At 49.9% G+C, this 21,993-nt stretch overlaps 3 protein-coding genes across 10 annotated transcripts; 2 read left to right on the forward strand and 1 right to left on the reverse strand.

Annotated features, from left to right (window-relative positions):
* Nucleotides 1-923: 923 nt before the first annotated feature.
* KHNYN (KH and NYN domain containing) lies at nucleotides 924-15,489 on the reverse strand. 7 transcript variants are annotated; one of them, XR_005065240.1, is made up of 9 exons: nucleotides 15,263-15,432; nucleotides 14,406-14,626; nucleotides 12,549-13,648; nucleotides 12,268-12,398; nucleotides 12,089-12,185; nucleotides 9,391-9,498; nucleotides 9,080-9,181; nucleotides 7,751-8,529; nucleotides 924-933 (listed from the first exon to the last, which is right to left on the reverse strand). XR_005065240.1 is itself a non-coding variant. In XM_037037727.1 (8 exons), the coding sequence occupies exons 2-8, from the start codon at nucleotides 14,604-14,606 to the stop codon at nucleotides 8,277-8,279; spliced, it is 1,992 nt and encodes a 663-aa protein (XP_036893622.1). In that variant the 5' UTR covers nucleotides 14,607-14,626; nucleotides 15,409-15,489; the 3' UTR covers nucleotides 4,445-8,276. The 7 variants fall into 7 exon arrangements, 6 of the variants coding, with proteins under 6 accessions (XP_036893622.1, XP_036893620.1, XP_036893621.1 ...); XM_037037727.1 differs by lacking the exon at nucleotides 924-933 and having other exon boundaries at nucleotides 4,445-8,529; nucleotides 15,409-15,489; XM_037037725.1 differs by lacking the exons at nucleotides 924-933; nucleotides 15,263-15,432 and adding an exon at nucleotides 15,182-15,202 and having other exon boundaries at nucleotides 4,445-8,529.
* Nucleotides 2,945-5,997, forward strand: SDR39U1 (short chain dehydrogenase/reductase family 39U member 1). 2 transcript variants are annotated; one of them, XM_037037729.1, is made up of 6 exons: nucleotides 2,945-3,028; nucleotides 3,342-3,448; nucleotides 3,539-3,621; nucleotides 3,981-4,102; nucleotides 4,829-4,972; nucleotides 5,254-5,997. In XM_037037729.1, exons 1-6 carry the CDS (start codon nucleotides 3,013-3,015, stop codon nucleotides 5,664-5,666), a joined length of 885 nt encoding a protein of 294 aa, XP_036893624.1. In that variant the 5' UTR covers nucleotides 2,945-3,012; the 3' UTR covers nucleotides 5,667-5,997. The 2 variants fall into 2 exon arrangements, with proteins under 2 accessions (XP_036893624.1, XP_036893625.1); XM_037037730.1 differs by lacking the exons at nucleotides 2,945-3,028; nucleotides 3,342-3,448; nucleotides 3,981-4,102 and having other exon boundaries at nucleotides 3,540-3,621.
* On the forward strand, nucleotides 15,470-18,631 carry CBLN3 (cerebellin 3 precursor). Its single transcript, XM_037037731.1, has 3 exons — nucleotides 15,470-16,600; nucleotides 16,873-16,992; nucleotides 17,320-18,631. Exons 1-3 carry the CDS (start codon nucleotides 16,286-16,288, stop codon nucleotides 17,515-17,517), a joined length of 633 nt encoding a protein of 210 aa, XP_036893626.1. The 5' UTR covers nucleotides 15,470-16,285; the 3' UTR covers nucleotides 17,518-18,631.
* Nucleotides 18,632-21,993: the final 3,362 nt, after the last annotated feature.

Genomic DNA, 21,993 nt, shown 5'->3' on the forward strand with positions numbered 1-21,993 from the left:
TCAAATCCACAACCTGGGTATGGCCCTGACTGGGGATTGAACTTGCAAACTTTTGGTGTATGGGACAACGTTCCAACTGAGCCGCCTGGCCAGGACTGCCCTTAATTTTTTAAATATGTATTTAACAGTTTAATATTATTCAGTATTATTATCCTTTTCCCAACAATTCAGCTGCAGTCACATACTTCTCCATTATTGGTGACTAATATTTAAGTTCTCTTTTCATTTTTACCCATGAATTACATATTATGGTTGTTGCTTTATATGGTCAATGTTTATTTATATTTACCCATTTCTTTACTAACATTTGGATTATTCTATCACACATCATACCTTCCTTTCAAGATCATTTTTTTTTCTGACAAAGTTTAGAAGTCTGAGGATAATAAAATCTCACTTGCTTGTCTAAAAGTATCCTTGTTTTAACCTTCTTTCTTGAATACCAGTTTGTAGACAAACAATTCTAGGTTAGCAATTATGTTCAGCTAGCATGTGAAGGTACTATTGTACTGTACTACTGGTTTATATGGTTGTGGTTGAGGTGTCAGTTGCCTGTCTAATTGTTATTTCTTTATGGACAAGCTGTTTTCTTTCTGACTGCTTTTAAAATCCCTTTGTCTTTGTCTTATAGTTTTATTACGATGTGATTAGGCATGAATTTATTTTTATTTATTCTACTTCATATTTATTTTACTTACTGAATCTGAGTATTCATTATCTTTCATTACTTTGTAAAGATAATCTTCAAATATTTTCTCCGTCTCCTCTCTTTCAGAATGACAAATAGAACAGTTAGAATCTCTCACTTGATCTTCCCTGTCTCTCACCTTCTCTTTCATATTCTCTACCTCTTTATCTCTCTGTGCTGCATTATGGGTAATTTCTTCATATCTTGTTAATCCTCTTAACCAATGATAAATCTATTCCCTGCTGCTTAAACTCATTTGATGAGTTTTTAAATTTCAATCAATGTTTTTAATTTCTAAGACTTTGAATTGGTTCTTTATCAATTCTGCTATAATTTTTATAGTATCTTATCTCTCACATTTTTAATGTCTCCTTCTTTAAAAGTTTTAAACTTGTTTTATATTCTATATCTCAAAATTCTAATATCTGAAATCCTTTTTGGTCAAACTCTGCTGACTCCTCCCCAGAGTGGTTTGTTTCCCATGTTTTATAATTTTGGATTGTGTGCTGATGGTTGGCAGGATTTTATCTAATGAGACCCTATGAAACCTAGGGTTTACATTGGCTCCTATCTGGAATACTTAGGTTGAAAACTTGGCTTAGGGCTCCTTAGGCCAAGCAGGTAGGTAACAGTGAGTTCAAACTCCAAAACTGTATCAGGGCAGGCCAATGGATACAACTTCTCAGAAAAGACTAATTTGTTGTTGTTGTTGTTGCTGTTGTTTTACAGCAGCTCCTACCCAAGAGCCAAGCCTATAGAAACAAGTTTCCTAATCATGTTCTTTGACACTAAGTGGACACAGACCACCAAGAACTTTACACATGAGTTTCATTCCCAATTTTGCTTGGGTCCCAGGCATCATCTCCTGTCACCCATGCCTCTGGGTTACTGAAACTGACAACCAATCACAAAGCAGCCTCAGTCTCAAGGCACACTTTGTTTTTGATCTCTGGGGCTTTCCTTTGTTTTCCAGCTAGCTCACAAATGTATTTAAATAGAGATGTGTTAAATTTTATCCAGCATATCCAGGCACTTTGCAATTGAAGGGGTTTTTTAGGATATATATGCCACCATAGTGTTCCTCCCACATGTTCTTAAAAGATCATTCAGTTTGCAATGTGCAGACAACTTTGGAGAGGAGAAACAAGCAGAAACACAAAAACCTATTAGGAAACTATTGCAGAAATCTACCCAAAAATTTAGATAGTATCTTGGAGGAGAGTGGTGGTGGCAGAGATAAATAGATGGGCGATATTTAGTAAGTGCAATCAACAGGGTTTCAGACATTCAAGAACAGAGGTTTAGTGGGAAGTTTTTATAGGAGCCAGGAGCTCATAGTCATAGGAGAGATTCAAGTCGCACAGGAGATTTGGCAAGTCTTCCTTGAAAAACTGATAACTGAGTTCACCAACAAAGATGCTTGGGCATAAGTGCATAGAGGGAAGTAGGTCGTAGGACCCAGCTTTGAGGAATACCAACATTTTAAAAGCTTAGAGGTAGCTAAGCAGACAACAGACTGAAAAGAGATAAGAGAAAAAGCCAGAAGAGTGTAGTTCTCACTGAGGTCAAGAAATGGGCATTTCCAAAGGGAGAGAGGAGTCAGCACACGTTGAGTAATACCGAAAAATGGCTTAAAAGAAGGCATTCAATTTGGTGACACATGGGAACTGGTGATCTTGGCTAGAAAAGCAATGAATGATAAAATCGGTGCCAGACGACAGTGAATTGGGAAGTAGAAAATGAACAGCCATAATTTAGAAGCTTGACAATGAAGGAGAAGACAGAGAGGCCATTAGCAGAGGACACAGAATGTTTAAATGCCTATAGGAAGGGACAAGAACAAGAAGAAAAAAATTAAAGCCTGGTCAAGCAGAAATCCATTGTGACCGTGGACGGATGCTTTTGGATTACTGAGTCACCAAGATGAATGGACCTTGAGGATCTGGTGGTTCGAACAGCTTCAGGTTTTTGGTTAAGGGTGTTTTTCTGCACTAAAACCCTCATTTTTCCGCTTCCTCCCCTTCGTTTCTGGACCCCGGGTCAATTCCACCACCCCGTTTTCAGTTCTTCCGCCAACCTCCTGTCGGACAGCGCCCTCTTTTCCCTCTCTCCCCCACACACCCACACACAATCCCGGCCACACCTTCTGGGGAAATACTTACACATGCCGCCTTTACTGTGAATTCTTCCGGGTCATCGGGTAGAGCCACGCCTAGTCCCAGTCCTGCCCACTTCTCAATTGGAGCACACTGCCCGAAGCACGCACGCGCAGAGGGGGAAGAGGGGTGTTTCGGCTGGCGCCTGCGCGTTGGGTCCTGGTTGCTATGCGGGTGCTCGTGGGTGAGGTCCTGGTTGTTATACGGGTGCTCGTGGGTGAAGTGGGTTTATGGAAAAAAAGATTGAAGCAGAGGTTAGGACTAAGTGGACTCTGGTGCAGGGCACTGTCTCGTGCACTGGCAGCCTGGACCCCGGGTCAACTGAAGCCAAATCTCCCAAATCCCTGTGACCTGTGTCACCTGTGTGTCGCAGGGATGGGGCAGAAAGAGAGGGGAGAAATCTGGGGTCAAATGGGATAGCACCAGAAGACGGGGCCATATGCAGGAACGGTAGGCACCCCAAATCGGAGGATAAACAACTTGTATTTTCTGATCAGGTGGGGGGACGGGCTTCATTGGGACAGCCCTAATACAGCTGCTGAAAGCCAGAGGCCATGAAGTGACTCTGATCTCCCGAAAGCCCGGGCCAGGTCGGATCACGTGGGTATGTCTACCCTCCGGAAGCTAGTGGGTTGGGGGAGGCCCGATTTGGCGGCGCAGGGCTAGGTTGGCACTGTGAACTTTTCTCTGACAGGATGAGCTCGCTACGTCAGGGCTGCCCAGCTGCGATGCAGCAGTCAACCTGGCTGGAGAGAACATCCTCAACCCTCTTCGAAGGTCAGTTGCTGCTGGACCCTAAAACTGATACCCTTTAGAGCAGAAGGAGAAGAGGAACAACTCTGATGAAACCTGAGATGTGAAGAATGGAGCTGCCTGATCCTTGATTACTTACCCTGCCCCACTCCTCCAAATCCACCCTCCCCTCCGACCCACTCAGCCATTGACTCTAGTCCTCCCATAACTCAGGATACCCAAAAAGGATATGCCTTTTCCCTCTCTGAGAGAGATGGACAGTTTCTCTAAACCACAATGCAGGGTTTTACTAGAAATGGACATGGACAAGCTCCCAGGAAAGGGAGAGGAAGGGATTATGTGCATGCATGTATTCAGTGGCTTATTTCCCGTTTCTCCTGCAGGTGGAATGAAGCCTTCCAAAAAGAAGTTCTCAGTAGCCGCTTGGAGACCACCCACCTGCTGGCTAGAGCCATCACCAAGGCCCCACAACCCCCCCAGGCCTGGGTCTTAGTCACTGGTGTAGGTATGCCCCAAATCACCAGCCCCTTACATTAACCCAGGGAAAATACACAGTGAAGAGGTAGCTCAGGCCCTTCAAGGTATACATGCCCCGAAGTCTTCTTCCTAGGCCCTTGATCCATGCATCTTTCTCCTGACCTTTGTGTACTTTCACTGAGAAACAGGGACCCTCAGAGAAAGAGGGTAGAATGGTGCTGCCCCCAGTGCCAGGAAAATGTCCACCTACTCCCAGGTCCCTTGCTTCTCACAGCAAAGTTCTTTAGGAATAGAATTTCTGATTCTTGTATTTCACCTTTGGGACCAAATAATTGCAAAGCATTTCAGCATAAACATTAGCCACTGAGTGTTTTACACATATTACAGCATTTAATCCTCACAAAAAGTCTGAGGTAGACTACTGTTCCCCTTTTAAAGATGCACAGATTTTGCAGAGAGGTTATGTAACTTGCCTAAAGTTGTAGTTAAACCAGTGGAGCTGAGATTAAAACTCAGCCTGGCACCCGTGTACTTATTTATTCACAACACTCTTATCAGTCTCTCAGCTCAGCCCTACAGCAAAAGGTAAGTTACTCCAGGGCAGGAACAGGTCAACTAATGGTGTCCCTCAAGGGAAAAATATCCACAGCTCCATCCCAAGGGCCAAGGCGGCTTAGTCCAAGGGGGCCCTTCACTGCGAAGGACCAGTCAGGACCAAGGCCAGCCAGGGCAAATAAATGCTATTCCACCGCAGCTTACTACCAGCCCAGCCTGACTGCTGAGTATGATGAGGACAGCCCAGGAGGGGATTTTGACTTCTTCTCCAACCTCGTAACCAAATGGGAAGCTGCAGCCAGGCTTCCTGGAGATTCTACACGCCAGGTGGTGGTACGCTCTGGTGAGAACAAGGGCCCTGCCTAGTGGGTGGCATTGGAATGTCCTCTCTCTCCTGAGGGAGTTGGGGGGTAAAGGGGAGGGGCAGAGCTTACTGAGTTGAGGATGCCACTTCTAGCCAACCTGCAGATAAGAGGAAGGGAAATCCCCAAGACAGCCATACCCCTGGACTGCTACAGAGCTAAGCCAGCATGGGAAAAGAGTGAGGAAGGGGAAATGGAAAAACCAGTGAGGCTGCCTGGAGGCTGAGGGGTCCCCCTGTACTATCCTTCTTGCCTGTTCTAGGGGTTGTGCTGGGCCGTGGGGGTGGTGCCATTGGTCACATGCTGCTACCCTTCCGCCTGGGCCTGGGGGGCCCTATCGGCTCCGGGCAACAGTTCTTCCCCTGGATTCACATTGGGGACCTGGCAGGAATCCTGGCCCATGCCATTGAAGCCAGCCACGTGCAGGGCATCCTGAACGGCGTAGCTCCAGCCTACAGCACTACAAATGCTGAGTTTGCTCAGGCCTTGGGCACAGCCCTAGGCCGCCCAGCCTTCATCCCTCTCCCTAGCACCATTGTGCAAGCTGTCTTTGGGCGAGAACGTGCCATCATGCTGCTGGAGGGCCAGAAGGTGATCCCACGGCGGACACTGGCCACTGGCTACCAGTATTCCTTCCCAGAGCTGGGGGCTGCACTGAAGGAAGTCATAGCCTAAGCAAGAAGGTTCATGGCAGGGCCTACAGCCTGGTCCTCAACAGAGGCTTCCTAGGTAGGGACTGAGGAGGATGAGGTACTCTGCTTGCCATGTGAACCCATCTGGTTCTTGGGGACTCCTCTCCTCCCTGTCCTTTCTCCTTATTCTGTTGCTGCACCTCGACTGTCCACTGTTTCAAGGGTGCAGTCTCATCGGGTTGGGACCGTAATGTCTTCAACTCCTTGAGAAAGTCTCTGAGTTCAGTGCCCCTACATGACCTATTCCTGCCCCATTTCTCTTTTGCTATGTAGTGAATGCTCTACCATTTAAGCAATAAAGATAAGTTATCTCATTGGTTTTGGCTCATCTCTTTAGCCTAGATTCTTATAGGGTGGTGTCACCCTACAAGACCGCCCCCCCCCCTGCTATGTGGGGTTTTTAAAGTTACAATGGGAATTACCTCTCTTTTTGTTCCCTCCAAAGAGCTGGTAACAAATTGGGGCATGAGGTTATAATGGCAGGCACTGGAAGACAGGGGAGGTGATGGTCCATTTCTAGTGGGTTCTGTGGTTACCCTGCATACTTGTTCACGTGGCACCATTAGGATGCCAGCAGAGGACGAGGTGAGACCCAAGTCTAGGACAGCCTTCAGTCTGTTGCTGAATGGCAGTGAATTAATAAAGCGGTCACACAATGGTCCCAGTTCAACAAGCTGCAGGAGTAAGCCAACAGCTCTGTCTGTAAGAAGCTTCAGATTGAGGCCACTCAGTCAACCAGAGTCCCAGGCACAAAAGGAAAGAAACCTCTGGTCTACTTCACACCCACCATCACTGAAAGTGAAAAGAGCAAGGAACATACGAAAAACTACAAACAACCCTAATAGGTAAAAAGAAATCCCAAGTGTTCATTTAAGACCCTCTCCCTTTTTCCCTACCCTGATACCTGCCACAACTTGACCAGTAGTTCCTCTAGCCCCGCACCTGGGGCCGTATTAACCAATCACCTTTCTTCCAAGGGGACTTTGAGTCCCTGTCACCTACCTCCCTGAGTAGGTCTAGCAGTACGCATCACAACAGGGAGAAGGGGCACACACTAGGGCCCAGAGACCCTCCATCACCACTCAGCTCCCACTGGTTGCTGGAATGAGGAACTGGGGTGGCAGCCTTCAGCTCCCAGTGCTGCTCAGGGAGCAGAAGCCATAGCCTGAAAAGGATCCTGTCCCTCCTCTCTCCAGTCTTGGACTCTAGGAAAGTTGGCCAGCCCTGTATTTTCCTGGAGAAATGACCAGCCTCAAGGGCAGAAGCACGAATCGGGGCTGCACTAGAGGAAGGACTACTTGGAAGGAGTCAGTCCCCTGGCACAGGACTTCAAGCAGATACAGGACAATGACCTGTAGGAATCAGGGCAGAATGTTCCAACGGGACAGCAGTTGGTCTGAATCTCCGTATTCTAATAACTCTTCAGTTTTCATTTTCCAGATAATTAGCTCATCTACATACAACTTGTATAGCCCCCCATGTGTATATATATATATATATATATATATACTCACACACAAAGCAGAAGTGGGCCTCGCTTTATGCAACATGTGTTCTGTAGAGAAAACGCTAGGGTTAGATCACATTGTCATTGCAGAGCATGGCTTCCATTGAGTTCACAACACCACGTGTGCACTGAACAGGGGACTTTCTGACACATTTGTCAATCTGTAAACAAACACGAATGCAACAGGAGAGCTGCCATTTAGAGGAACCCTGAGAGTATTCTGGTAATGCAAACAGTCACCCCTAACTGTTTTGTAAATGTGGATTTGGGGGTTGCCCAAAAGGGACGCAGCCATTATAGGGCACATTGTGAGGGTGCAATGTTAAAATCTAGGGCACAGGCCCTGGGGACAGAGGACCCTCAGTTCTATGAAAGTGAGGTTTTGGTTTGGAAGCCAGTGCAGTCACAGACAGACACACCTGAGACTTGGTCCAAGTACTTTTCCTCCAAAGAGCCCTCCATGTTCTCATTTCTCCCAACAGGCATTTTTACGTCTGATTTAAAGACAGAAGTAAAGGCCAAGTAGCTCAATCAAGGTCACAGAGAGGCACAGCCGAGACCAGAACTGTGACCCAGACCCAGTCACGCTAGCCTTTCCAGGGCCCAGCATTCCCTTCAAGGCTCCTAGGAGCCCTGCCAGGCCTGGGAAGCATCCTATCCTCTGGCTATCCAGAGCGGCAGCCAGGAGTGGGAAAGGCTCAGCTTTCTTGCCAGCTGTTTCATTCCCCTCCTGCCCACTCCAGCTTCCATCCCCAACTCAGCTTCAAGGAGGAGCTGGCAGTCCCAATCTCCAGGACCTACCCTTTCTGGCAGCCCCCATCCCTACAGAAACCCTGTGCCACAGTTGAGGAGTTGGAGCTGAACAGAACCTCTTGAGAGCTGGCTGAGGTCCTGCCTCAAGAGGAGATCAGGTCACTTTATGGACCTGTCCCCAAAGTGCCCCAGGCAAGAGCATTGGAATGCTCTTGCTCAGTCCTTCCCTGACCCAAGGCACCAACTCAGAATGGATCTGGGTCAGGATCTGAGCATCACGGGGATTCTCACAGAAGAGGCTAAGCTGGGCGAGGCTGATGCTGACCGCGAGGCTCAGAAGTTGAGACTGAGCAGGGCCTCAGAGAGCTGGTTGATGTCCCGGCAGTAGGGCTCCCGCTGCAGGATGAAGTCCACCTTGTGATCCTGGCCCCAAAACACTTCCAGCAGCTGGCGCCGAAGCCTCTCTGTCTCCCGGGTCTTCCGAATGCCACCACTGCCTTTTTCCTCCTCTTCTCTCCCCTGCTGCTGATTACTGTGTTCTGTGAAGCCCCTGGAAGGATGCTGAGCCTTGGAAGACCCCTGTGCCCTGAGAAGAAGCAGAGAGAAGAGAGGAGCTGATGTACATCCTGGAGAGAAGTTAGAGCTCAGTGGGCCTCCCAGCATTCCACTGCTCTCGACTGCCCTGCCTGCCCCTGGCTCTGAAGTTCCCCAAGCTGACCACTAAGTGGCAGTATCAACCCACTCCTGAAGGGGAGAGGGGAGGTTCCTTCGAAACCAAGAAAGAGAACCCTGCCACTATTATAATCTAGTTCATGTCTAATAAATTACTTACTTACTTAATGGCCCAGCAGAGGGAGTGCTAAATACAAGTGGCTATAAGTAAAAGCAACCGTGTTCCAGATAACTCCAGTAAACACTGACTAGGGGAAACAGGAAACAGGAGCTTCCCTTCCCGATTGGAGGGTCTGTGTCAGGGTTTCCAGGGAAGCAGTTAGGGCCAAGCCCGAGGCAACTAAACCACCAGAATTAAGCCGGCCCAGATTGAGGTCACACTTCTCCCAAGTCTCCAGGCCTGCAAGGCCCCTGCAGAAAGGGAGCCAGGGCTGGGGGCTGCCTAGGACAGACTGGGGCATTACCTCACTGGCTTCTTCAGGAACTCATCCAGCATGGGGCCATTTCGCCCCAGTGGGTCATCAGGGACCATGAAGAGGTTTCCCACGAAGGTGAAGGGCAGCAGGCTGCATGGGGACAGGAAATGTAATAATGGTCACAGAGGGGTCCCTGCTCATCTCCCAAACAGCTGAGACTGACCCCACCAGCAGCTCTAAGGTACCATCCTTCAAGCCAGTGTCACGGCCATTTCCAGAGTCCTCACCCGGTGGCAAAGCAGAACCAGTTTTAGAGAAAGGTCTGAGTCCGAGCCCTTTTCTCAGGGGACGCCCCTCACCGCTCTCTGATGATCGCCATCCACTTCTCAGACTCTTCCGCTAGATCCCGGAACTGGTCATTGGAGACAATGATCCCATCCGTCTCTTCAGCCAGCTTCACCATGAACCTGTCTCAGAAACCATAACATTCTGGAATTCTCCAAAGCCTCAACCCGAAAGAGTGCTATCAACTCCTATAACCTACTTCTGGTGATGGAGATCTACCCCTCCCTGCCCCCCTCATCTTGACCCAGCCAGCAAGGGACAGACTGGATACAATATCATGGGTTAGAGAGAAAACAAAGATGAATGCAGTGTGGAATCCCAAGGATGTGCCCTCCACTCACCACAATCCTCCACCCAATACTTAGTGCTTTGTTAGGAGGGCAGTAAGAGCTAGCCCTGGTTCTGTATTCTTCCACCCTACAGTCACAGATCCATCAGCAGTCGGTCACAAATCCATCACGTTTTTCCTCTGAAAAGCTTTCCATTCTGTCCCCTTCCTTTCCAGTTCCACCATTACCACCTTAGCTATTCAGACACTGCAGCTGAGACACTGATAAGGGGGTCCCTGCCCCCCTGCCATTTACCACCTTCCAGTTTCTCCTGCCCTCCCCAAAAGGGAGACATGCTCGGCAGCCACACAACATTCTTCTATACTTGCCCTTCACTTCCCGAAGAAAGTCCACATGCCCAGGCCTGGCAGCCAAACCCATCTGGAACCTTGATCCAGTCCCCTTTATGCCTTATCTCTCCAGGTATTCCCAACGGTACTCTCAGCTAGTGCCAGATCAATGATCAGATTACATCCTGTTCTTCAAACATGCTCTCTGACTTCATTTCCCAAACTAGTCCCTCCATCTGGAAAGTGGCCCCAAATGCCACTGATGAACAGATTCACCAGAGTAACTTTTAAAAAACAGGTGCCTGGGCTCCACCTGAGTAATCCTGATTCCATGCAGCTGGGGAGGGCTCATGAAGAGGTGGGTGAGGATCTTTCTAAACACGTTTAGGAACCCAGAGACCCATACCAACCCATATCCTTCTCCAGCATCGAAAAACACTAATCTCTCCCTTCCCACAAAACCCCAGCCAGAAGCAGTTTCCCCTTCCTCCAGGTTACTTAAGTGGTTGGTTTATAGTTTCTTTTGGCTCTTTGAAGTAAAATTCCCAACATTCCCACCTCTTTCTGAAAGCCACACACCTAGCAGTAAGTGGGAAGACAGTGTGGTATCGAGAATTTGGGGTGACAGATACCGGGTTCTGAGTTTCTGTCCAGGAAACAGATTAGGAATATGATGTACAATTGCTTAGGGTATCAGATAACATACAAACAGTATTTTCAGGCTAAGCACATTCACCATGACCGTGTTAGAGCACATGTTGTTCAACGATATTCACCCAGTACGCCTGTGCTGTGCACAACCCTCAGTCACTGTAACTAGGCAAAACTCCAAGTTCGTGTGGTGCTGTCAGCCTATCAGGACCTATGCAGCTGTACACACACACACGCCTTTAAAATTCATAGCAAATGACTCAACCTTCAGCTTCAGTTCTACGTAAATGCTGGTACAAAAAGAAGCTTCCACATCTTAGATAATCGGTGCGATCTAGACATAAAACAATACCATTGGGACACAGGGAACTGCCTTTTTGTGGAACACCGTTCACTTGTTAGGGAGAAAAAGTTAAATACTTGAAAAGATAAAATATATAATCACTGTGGTATGGAAACTAGTTTTTTATTTAAAACTGGAAATACTAAGAGAATAGAGAACTTTCATTGTAAACATTTTTAATTGATTAATTCGCTTTTAAAATCTGACCATTTCCCACCCCGTTTCCAGAGGAAGGGACCCTCTAGAAACAGGAGCACAACACAGTTACCTGCAAGGTACAGCAGAGCAGGGTCTATCACAGGACACACCTTTTAAATTCTCGTTTTTCCTTTGCCACTTAGCAGACGTCGCCAAGAGAGCTAACCACCCTTACCCTCCGCTCTCCATTTCTGTACCACAGAGACAAAGCCCTCTGCTGCACCTGATTAGATCCATAAACAGTTCAGCGCTGTCACTGTATTCTTGCCTAGCACCCTGAGTAAGAAAAGCATACCCCTTATGTTCTCTGGAGAGTTACGGGGAGCATGAATGAATGGAGGGGACCCTGAACAGACTGGTTTACAGTCAGAGCAGTGCAACCTGGGGCTCCAAGTCAGATCATCAAATTCCAGGTCCAGCGATCTCTCTATTATACCATGTTTTATTTACATTTTGTTTTATGTTACTATGCATGGATTGTATTTCTTCATTTGACTTGGTATTTGGAACACTGACTCTGGTTTTTCCAGAATGCTGGGGAATTTCTCCACTTGCTTAGAAATTTAGGTTGTAAGAGGCATCTGTCAGCTATTCGTGTCATCAGCTTTCCCACCTTTCCATTAAACTGGTATGTTCCAGACAGTAAGGCACTATATAAATGCAGAGCATTATTTAGTTGGTGAAAGGAAAATGAATGATGAATGGGCAAACACAGTCGTCCACCGTCCATCTCATCTCACCTGCGGGCAGGTTTACCTGCCCAGTCATAGAGGCACACGGTGGACTAACTGGCCCTTTGCTCAATCCTCAGGCTAAGAAACAGTGCAAAGGGTCAGAAGCTTCTGGCTCTCCTTCTCTCTCCCACTGAGCTCCTTGAAGGGTCCAGGAAAGAAGCAAGTACCTGTCATCATAGGAGGAGATCCTCTTGCCATCCATGACTCGGGAGGGAGTGAGGGAGAGCAGACTAAGAGAGTAGAGCTTTTGCAGGAAGTGACCCTCTAGAAACAGAGGAGCACAACGCGGTTATCCTCAAGACAGATGCAGGGTCTATTCCAGGACACACAAAAAGGCCCAACTCACCTCTGACTTTGGCATCCTTACTGAAGCGCCACTGAGGCACAAAGACAGTGATGTCCCGATGGCCACGGTCCCAGAAGTACTGCACAGCAATGGCAATGCCCCGGCTGGAGAAGTAGTGCTGAAGGCCGTGCCTGCAGTGGAAGGGGTCAGCGCTCTGGGGCCCCAGCAGAGGGCCTGGCAGCCTGGCTGGAATGCTCGCCCCTCGGCACATGTCCCCAAGGTGAGCAATACTGCCCATCTCATCCCCCTCCCCTGGACCCTCAGCCCCGCCTGGTACTCACACCATGGCCACGTTGCTGCCATCAATGACAATATGGCGGAGGTCTGGCTGGCCAGGTACATTGGCAAGGCACAGGGTAAAAGGGTCCTGTAGGGCCTCCTGGAAACGCTGTGTGCCAGTCACCAAGTTGCCCCCCCGGGTGCCTCGTTTCCATGGAGACCCCCGACCTCGAGCCACAACCTGCTGCTTGTCTCCCCTGTCTCCTCGGTCTCCACAATACCACGGGGGTTCAGGTGCAGGCGGGGGGCTAGGCACTCTGGGAGGTGAGGCTTCCCCATTGTGGAGCCGCTGGAGGAGAGAGGCTCCCCGGAGCTGGACTGCCTTCTGACAGGGACCCTGGGCACCAGGAGGCTCACCCTGTACACAGAACCTTCCTCTTTCCTGAGGCATCCCCTCCTTCCCCAGGGCCTTCCCCTTCAGGATCCCTTCCTGCCCTGCCTCTCCTCCCCCTAATTGTGACCTGGAGGTCACTTCTTTCTCCCAGACCTCTGCCCCAGGCAGCTCCTTCCATCCCAAATCCATCTCCCTAGGACCACCCTGCTTCTCCATAGCATGTCTCTCTCCCCTTGACTCTTGCCACCCTGTCGGCCCAGTGTCTAGGGACCTCCTGCCTTCACTCAGAGGAGGTCTGACTCCCTGGTATGGAGCACTTAGCAGGCCTGGGTTCCCCCCCTCCCAGGAAGGAAGCCCTTGGGGCCCCTGCCCCCTGGACGCCTCCTGCACCAGGCTCAGCAGTTCCTCCTGGACAGCTAGGGGCAGCTGCAGCAGGGCCTCTCGGTGGGCATCCCCCTGGGGCTGAAGCAGGGCACAGAAGTCTTTCAGCACTCCAGCACACTGAGAGGCTCCAGCAGATGGCCCTGGCTGGAAGTCCCAGCTCAGCCGCTCTACCAGCTCCTCCACTCGGCTCTGAGCCATGACGAAGGCCTCCGTCAGGCCACTGACCATCAGTGAACCAGGCGCCCCAGGTACCAGGTGGGCTGATGTGCTCCAAGCCAAGCAATCAAGAAAGAGGCCCTGGGCCCCAAGGAAGATGCAGTGCAGTTTTGGTGGGTAGTGGATTTCATTCTGCAGCTCCGGGCTGCAGAGACCCTTCAGGAACTCCTAGGGGGAAAGGGAAAGGTAGAAAAAGGGAGGCTGCTAGAATCTTCAGGCTCACTGCCCTCCCCTGAGTTCCAGGACACCTCAGCAGACAATGGAGCCCCACAGATCCTGACAAAGGTGAGGGTTAAACAGGGATCAAGAATCTCACTTCCTTTCCTTTCTGGCTGACAGCCATGGCTAGTATTTCCACTTAGAACTTGACTGACATTAAGATACAACCATAATTAATTAGTTACAGGACTGTCTCTCTAAATATTTATATGTGTGTGTTGTGTATTCTCATCATAATTATCACTATTGCCAACTTTGACTGAGCTCATGCTTTATCTCATTCACAATAAGCCCAAAGAGGCGGGCACTGCTATTATGCACATTTTATAGACAAGGGAACTGAAACTCAGGTCACAGCGCTGGTAGGCAGCAGAGCTGTACTGGAACCCAGGCAGAGCCTCTATACAGTGAATTCCTTGGTGGGGCCTGCTTGCGCAACCAGATTTTCTCTACTGTCCCAAAGAGCACTTGCTTATCTGAAATGAATCACTTGTCTCCAAGCCCTGACAGAACCTAGGTCATCACAGCAGAAATAAAACCAAAACTCCAAACAAATACAAAGCTGGAGAGTGTCTTATAGCCCAGGGCCACTGAGGTTGCCATGAGACCAGCAATGGAGGAGATCCTTCCGGGCCCCTCTTCTCCCAGGCCTCTGAGAGGGGGAGGGAGTCATTGTTCCCAGAAGGGTCAGGAAGGGGGCGTTCACCTTGGCTCTGCTGACGTTTTCCTTGGGGCCCTCCAGCTGCAGCCAGATGTGAGGGTTCTGAGGACAGTCCTTCGGGAGGACGCCCATCCCCACGCGGAAGATGCGCTCCACATGGGGTTGCTGCTCCCGCACCTTGTCCTCGGTCTCCGCAGACACCGCAAAGCGGTCAGGGGACAGGGAGCCAGCCCCCCAGGTAGGCATGGCTGCTTGGCCACCCAGACCTGGAAGTAGGAAAGACAACTCAGAGCCTCGCCGTCCCCTCAAACCAAATCTTGGTCTCTTGGGCTACATCAGCTACCAACAGGTCGCACCTAGTTACAAATCCGATAAACAACCCAGGAGATCTAGGGCCATCTTGGGGGTAGAAAGAGAATGTCAGAATAAAGGGGCATGGGCCTTCTCTCCTAAGAGGACGTCATCGATAAACAAGGCTCTCTCTGGGATGGGCGTCTGGGCTTTGTAAAAGGATGACCACAGGCCTGAGAAGGAGAGGGGGGCGGGGGGGGGGCTCCAGCTTGGTCTGGGTCTAAAAAGGGTGGACGGGTGACGAAAGAGTCCCTCTCCTCGGTGGGGGGCTCTGCAATCACAAGGTCGAAGACGTCCTCTTTAAAATGGATCCTCACCAAGGCTTGAACTGCGCTGTACTCTGGAGTCCCTCGCCTGCCATTTCCAAGGTTCCAGCCAATCTCAGCTCTCCTCCCCTTTCCTCCGCGCCCGCTGCCACCCCCTAGGTTGCGCCACGCGCCCCACCCCCCCGGGGGGCCCAGGGTCCTGACCGAGCCCCGCCTACAGCCTCTGGCAGCCGCCGCCCCCGGCCAAGGACTGCGCTGAGGCCTCAGACTTCCACCTCTACCCGCCTCGGCCACCCGTTGCGTCTTCTCCAGCCGGTGTCTCTAGGTGTACGTCGGCCCCAACTTCTCCCGCGCCCCCGACCCCGGCCGAGCGGAGAAAGACTGGGGACTGCAGGGGCTCGAATCTGGGCGGGCCTTCCCGGATTTCTCACCCAACAGGGACCTCTCTTTACATCTCGAACTGTTTTTGGAGTCACTTCCTGGCCGGGGGCGGAGTCAGTAGAGCTCCTCCCCCGGTCTGGGCCCGCGGTGCGCCCTGCCGCACGCCCGCCCCCGCCCTGCCAATCTCCTCCCAGCTCTCGGCCCCTCCCCCGGTCTCGGCCCCGCCCACTTGCCCGTAGTTCCCTGGGTCTCGCTACTATCACTTTGGATTCCTCTAGGTTCTTGCCCATTCTCCGTAGTTCCGGGAAAACAGGGGCCACTCATGAAAGTCAGAAGTGAAGAAAGCCTTAAAGGGACTAATCCAGTCCCTTTTAAGCTATTGGAAGGCCCAGGAGGAAAAGTGACTGACCCAAGCACTTTCCCACCAAAACAATTGTTGGAGAAAGACAAGGGCTTTCCTTTCTAACAATGGAAAACGTGCCACTCAGAGTCCTGTAGGGACTTCGAAGAGGGGAGGAATGAGAGGAAGGTCTATAGGAGCTGTGTTGTGTACGTACGCACACACACCCTATCTCTGTGGCCCCAGTCCCAGCCTTCAGTACTCTCCAGAGGGCCTGTCCTGGGTTTCTGGCTGTAGCCCTCCTATCGGGCTGCTGCATCTCTCCCTCCCAGAGCCCAACTGCTGTCATTTTGTGCCCTGCCAAGGAGAAGGGAACTGCAGTGACAGCAGGAGTGAGAAGCAGGACAGAGTTGTGGTGCCCAGAGAGGTATGGAGAGGGAGACGCTGGGACCAGGTGACAGCGAGATGCCGATAGAAGGCTGAGAAGCAGGGTGAGAGAGGTGAGAGTCTGAGGGAGAGCAGAAACTGAAAGGACCAGATAGGCGGACAAGAAGACAGGAGGACTTGTGAGTCAGAGCTGCTCAGCCATGCTGGGAGCAAAGCAGCCCTGGCTACCACGTCTCTGGCTATCAGGTCTCACACTCAACTCCAGATTGTTCATGGTCCTGATGATTCTGGCCCTGGGGACCGGATGGGCCCAGGAGGGAGCAGAGCCTGTCCTCCTGGAGGGTGAGTGCCTGGTCGTCTGTGAGCCAGGCAGAGCTGCTGCAGGGGGACCTGGGGGAGCAGCTCTGGGAGAAGCACCCCCTGGAAGAGTGGCATTTGCTGCAGTCCGAAGCCACCACCATGAGCCAGCAGGGGAGATCGGCAACGGCACCAATGGGGCCATCTACTTTGACCAGGTAACCCCCTGCCCTACAAGCCTGGATCAAATCTAAGCCCACTGTGCTCTGGCCAGTTGCCCCCCAATCCCACTGCCTACCTCCTTTCCCTTCACTCCTACCCATACTCCTCCTTGCCCTTTCTCAGTATTTCTTTTGCATTTGTGCATTCCTCCTGTTGGTAGCTACTTGCCACCCCTTATGTTCCTTACTCACTGTCCCATCTCCCAACCCAGCAGTTTCCCTGAGCCCCAGGTGCCCCCAGCCCACTCAGCAGAGTCTGCTTCCCCTAGGTCTTGGTGAATGAGGGCGGTGGCTTTGATCGGGCCTCAGGCTCCTTTGTGGCCCCTGTCCGGGGTGTCTACAGCTTCCGGTTCCACGTGGTGAAGGTGTACAACCGCCAAACCGTCCAGGTGATCTGACTGCTAGGCCCTGTCCCTGTACCAGATTGGGTGGAGGGAGGAATAAGCGAAGCCCAGCTGAATCCTGGGCAGACCCTTCACTGGCCTGTGTCCTGGGGAGCCAGGAGAGAGGGAGGAAGGGGCCTGCCTAGCAGAATGGGGATGACCTGCAGAGTCCGACGCTGACCACCCTTCAGCCCTCCCAGGAGAGTGCATGAGCTCCAGGTTCCCAGATTCTAGGGTATCCCTCTGGGGCTGAGGAGAAGAAGGGCAGCCCTCACAAACATGGGGTCCTAGGACAAAGTCTGGGGAGACATGCTAACTAGGCTCCCTTCCCAGGTGAGCTTGATGCTGAACACATGGCCTGTCATCTCAGCCTTTGCCAATGACCCTGACGTGACCCGAGAGGCAGCCACCAGCTCTGTGCTACTGCCCCTGGACCCTGGGGACCGGGTATCTCTGCGTCTACGTCGGGGGAACCTGCTGGGTGGCTGGAAATATTCAAGCTTCTCTGGCTTCCTCATCTTTCCACTCTGAGAGTTCATGCCTTTCAAGGACAGGAATCTAGCCCCTGACCTCTGGCCTATGCCCTCTCCCCTATTCTGCCCCAAAAGCAATATCTCTGAGGTCAGAGAGAGGTTCCCTTTGGCTGCTTGTATTTCACCTTCTTGCATGGGACCCTGTGCCAAATACCTAAGGTAATGAGCAGAGCTGTGGTGTCCCCAGACCTGGCTCCTCTTAGCCCCTCCCCCTCTCACTGCATCTCTTTGTCTGTAGCCCTAGGATGAGGGCAGGATTTGGCGGGTAAAGAGGCCTGCCATACTTTGCAAACTTTGCTCTTCCCTCTTCCACCCCACCCCCAGCTTCTAGCTCAGAGCTACTTGGAAACAGGTGGACAGGTGAGCCTGACAGGCCCCCACAAGGGCCCAGATGGACCAGGCTTAGCATGCCCTGCAGGCTCCTTCCTGTGAGGAGTGCCAGCATCATGGATGTTGGCCAGCACAGTCGGGAGCTGAGCCAGCCCATATGGACTACGGCGGGAGGCTCAGCCACCAGTACAAGTGTGGGGAGGGCCACCGAGCAGCCCAGAGCCTATAGCTGATAGGACAGGAAGGGAACATGTGATCAGCCTGAGCAAGGTACACATTTTTCATGTACATTGGGGCAACCAGCAGGCAGTGAACCTGGGTGTTCTGTACCAGGTCCCAAATGGACTCTGGCTCTCACTTCTCCAGCTGAGACATGGGGTGTGTATGTTTGTTTGTACCAGCTGAGAGCCGGTATACGGCACTTCCTTGGGCAGCTGTAGGTAGAAGGTCACATGTGGGTGAGTGTAAATATCCAGGCATGAAACACATCAGTGCCCACAGCCACCTTCTAAAAGAGTTCCACCTTTGCAGTCTGCACTTCAATCCCCCCTGCTCTGACCACCACCTCCCTCCCCCAGCTCTCAGTTACCTGCAGTGAACCTGTTCTAGACTGTCCACCGCCTCTCTTCTCTCTCCTGATCTGTGCTGTCTTAAACTTTCTATTAGGTGAATCCAATAATTCATCCCTTCAGCCAATCTCCTGCCACTGTTATAAACTCTCTTACCTCCCCATCCCATTGGCCCAGCATGGGCGACTCAGTCAATAAAACAACTAGAGAGTTGTGGCTGATGAGACGTTATCAGATCATTCAAGACAGAAGATGCCCTTAGAATTTGGGTCAGAATACCACCAGGTATGTCGTAGAAACTATAAAACTGTACATTAGAGTCAAATTAAAAAAAAGGATTTAGTAATGCTTGAGTTAAGTAGGAAATACCAATGTAAATTTGTGGTTTTCAAAATAAACAATTTTTCAAACTATCACTAAAGTAGTATAGAAACAACATTAGGAGAAATTCTGATGGGCATTCTTAGTACCTGGATCTTTATCTCAAACATTATTCACCTTCAAAAGGACCCAGGGTTCCTTGGAGAACAGCTCCATGTCCCAAATAATTTTCTAGGCCTGGAACATGTTGTTGATGACAATAAGCAAGGATGCTTTTCTAAATGTATAGGGGAGAGTGAGAAGGCAAAGGGACCAGTTTTAAAAGACTCCTATTCTGTGGCAATTTGGTAATCAAAAGGAAAATAATGCACTTAATTGGAACAAGGTGATTTTTTAAAATTTATGACTCTAGTGATACTCCAAAAGGAAAAAGTCACTATGAAGCATGCAAAAAGGCCGTTCATGTGCTGAGTGAAGAACAAGGAATATATTACATATTTGTACTTCATTTTGATAAATAGAAGAGTATAAATATAGTAGGTATTTTAACTATTCATAAGGTACGCTTACTTTTCCTTATCTGTGTAAGCAGAGAGGGGTGGATATAGAGAGCTGTGAGTAATTCCAGAAAAAAAATTGGAACTGTACCAAGAGTGAAAGAGACTGATTGGCACCATCTGGCCATACATTACAGCTGGGAAGGAAGAAAGCCCGGCAGATAACTGCTCTCTGCTCAGACTTGATCCTTCATCTCTTGGGAACGGGAGCCTCTGTATTACCTACTAATTAAAATGAGATTACAGTAACAGTAAAGCCCAAAATAAGAATGGCTTACATAAGGTAGAAGATTATTTCTGTCTCACACAGAAGAATCTGCAGACAGAGTCCAGGGATGTATGGCAGTGCTTTGGGGTTCCTGTATTCAATTCTAATGTGTGTGTGGAGGGGAGGGAGTGCTTTCCACAAAATACCAAGCAATGCTCAGGCACCAGCAGGACAACCAAGATTTTGACTCAATTCAACACAGTTCTGACACTGCCTGCCTGGATTTTGCATCAGATTCCACAGGTTAAGGATTCACCCTACACCTCAACCCTCTTCACTTCAGACCCCGGCGGAAAACGCAGGCTGTTAAATTTACTTCTGATCAACTGCCTAGAGATTGGAGGTTCCAGCGACACCCCCGCCCCCCCACACCCCCACCCCACCCCCACACCCCGTCCTTGGCAACTCAGTTCAAAAACCAGTTTCAAGTCCAGGCTGTTCCCTGTACCTCTGACTGGCTGGGCTCCAGTGTTAAATAAAAAGTTTGAACTTCCATAGCTGGATTTTTCAAAAGAAAGGATTTATTAGGCCATTGCTAGCAAAAGAAGAAGAAGATGATGATGATGATGACGACGACGACTAGATGGCAACAACGACTGGTCTCAGGGCACGGAATCTAAACCACTGCACAGCTAAGTACAAAAGTTAACATGTCTGACGTCCAGGAGTTTTGCAAGTATTTTTACATCAGGTATGGGGAGAAAGCTGTAAGCCCGTTCTGAAAGAATTTACGTTCGCTATGCGCAAAGGACTTGGGGAAGGCGAAGAGGGGCTAGTTCTGGGAGGGGTGCAAGAATCTGTAAAGCTCAAGTGCAAAGAAGAAGCAAAGGCTCCTGGGGTTTGATGGTGTCCCGCTCTTCTCTCTTGGATAATCACAGAAATAGCTACCTGGAAATTAATCCTAAATTCCAACAGATGTACAAGAATGTGAGCAGTCTTTTGTCATACAGTAATTAACAGGGATTGCACTGTCTCTTTCTCTCACTCTCTGGGGCTGTAGCTTTAATTTAGACTGTCTCAGAAGTTTTCCCTTGTCTCAGAATTTTTCCCTTGGGAAAAATTCACCCCCCTCCTTGGGTTCAATTACTTTGCTAGAGAGGGTAGAGAAACTCAGAGAAACATGCTACTTGCTGCATCACCAGCTTATAAAAGACTCGGCCACAGCCAGATGGAAGGGATGCACAGAGCAAGGCACAGGGAAAGGGCACGGAGATGCCACACCCTCTCCGGTGCCACTCCCTCAAATCACACGCTCACCAACCCGGAAGCCCTCTGAACCCTGTCCTTTCCGGATTTTATGGAGGCTCCATTACAGGGGCACGTTTAATTAGATCATCGGCAGTTGATTCAACGTCTAGCCCTGTTCCCCTCCCCCAAGGTGGGATGAGTGTGTGATGGGACTGAAAGTGCCAACCATCCTCTCGTTGACTCCATTGGCAGCCAGACCCCATCGATAAGTGCTTTCCAAAGTCACTTCATTAAATACCAGAAGACACCTTTTTTGGTCTCGACACTTAGGAAATTCGACGGGTTTCAGGAGCTGTGATCCAAGAATTGTGGAAGAAGACCAAATAGATATGAGAAATATATTTTGGTCATCTGAATGGCCAAGTACATCTTTCTTATAAATCATAATATTGCAGTAGTTTTATGAGCATCACAGCCCAGTTTCCCTCCCCTGTGTTTACCCTCTGTAGCACATCACCTCCTGACAGGATGACCCCTTGAGTTCAGCCATTACATGGTGAGCCTTACAGCCCCAAGAAGGAGGGAAAAAAGAGAAAAAAGAAAAAAGATAGGCCACACCCCTTTTCTTTAAGGAGACTTCCTGAAAGTGGACCTCACATTTCTGACTGCATCTCCTTGGCTGGAATAGTAGTTTTAGCACAACACCCATTTGTCTCACAGTTTCTGCGGGTCAGAAGTCCAGCAGGGCATGATGGGATTCTCTGCTCAGAGTTCCCAACACCAAACACAAGGTGTGTGGGCAGGACAGCCTCTCTTCCTGAAGTGTGACAGTCTACTTCCACGCTCATTCAGAATTCAGCTCTTGATGGTGGAAGGGGAGCAGAATTTGCAACCCCAACATATGCCTGTTTGGAATATTGATTATTTTAGGCTGACTAATTTTAAGAGCCAGCCGACTTGGGAGGAGCTCTAGAAACCAAGAGTAAGTTACTCTCTGTAAAGGACATTTACATTTGCAAGGGAAGTCTCCATCTGTAAGGGTGTTTATCTCACTATACCAGCCTGCCTTCAGTATCAGTGGAGAAGGCCCTGGACCAAACTCTGCATGACCTTACCTTTGTTCACTGTGCTTTTCCTGGTAACCTCCCATAACCTACTCTCCATGGCCAACATCTCTACCTTCAGCTGATGTGGTATGACAAGGTGATAGCATCCACCCTGTTGGCAAGTTAATTCAGCAT

Source organism: Sturnira hondurensis, unplaced genomic scaffold, assembly GCF_014824575.4.
Source record: "Sturnira hondurensis isolate 20B ecotype Veracruz unplaced genomic scaffold, ASM1482457v3 Scaffold0023357, whole genome shotgun sequence".
NCBI classification, from domain to species: domain Eukaryota; kingdom Metazoa; phylum Chordata; class Mammalia; order Chiroptera; family Phyllostomidae; genus Sturnira; species Sturnira hondurensis.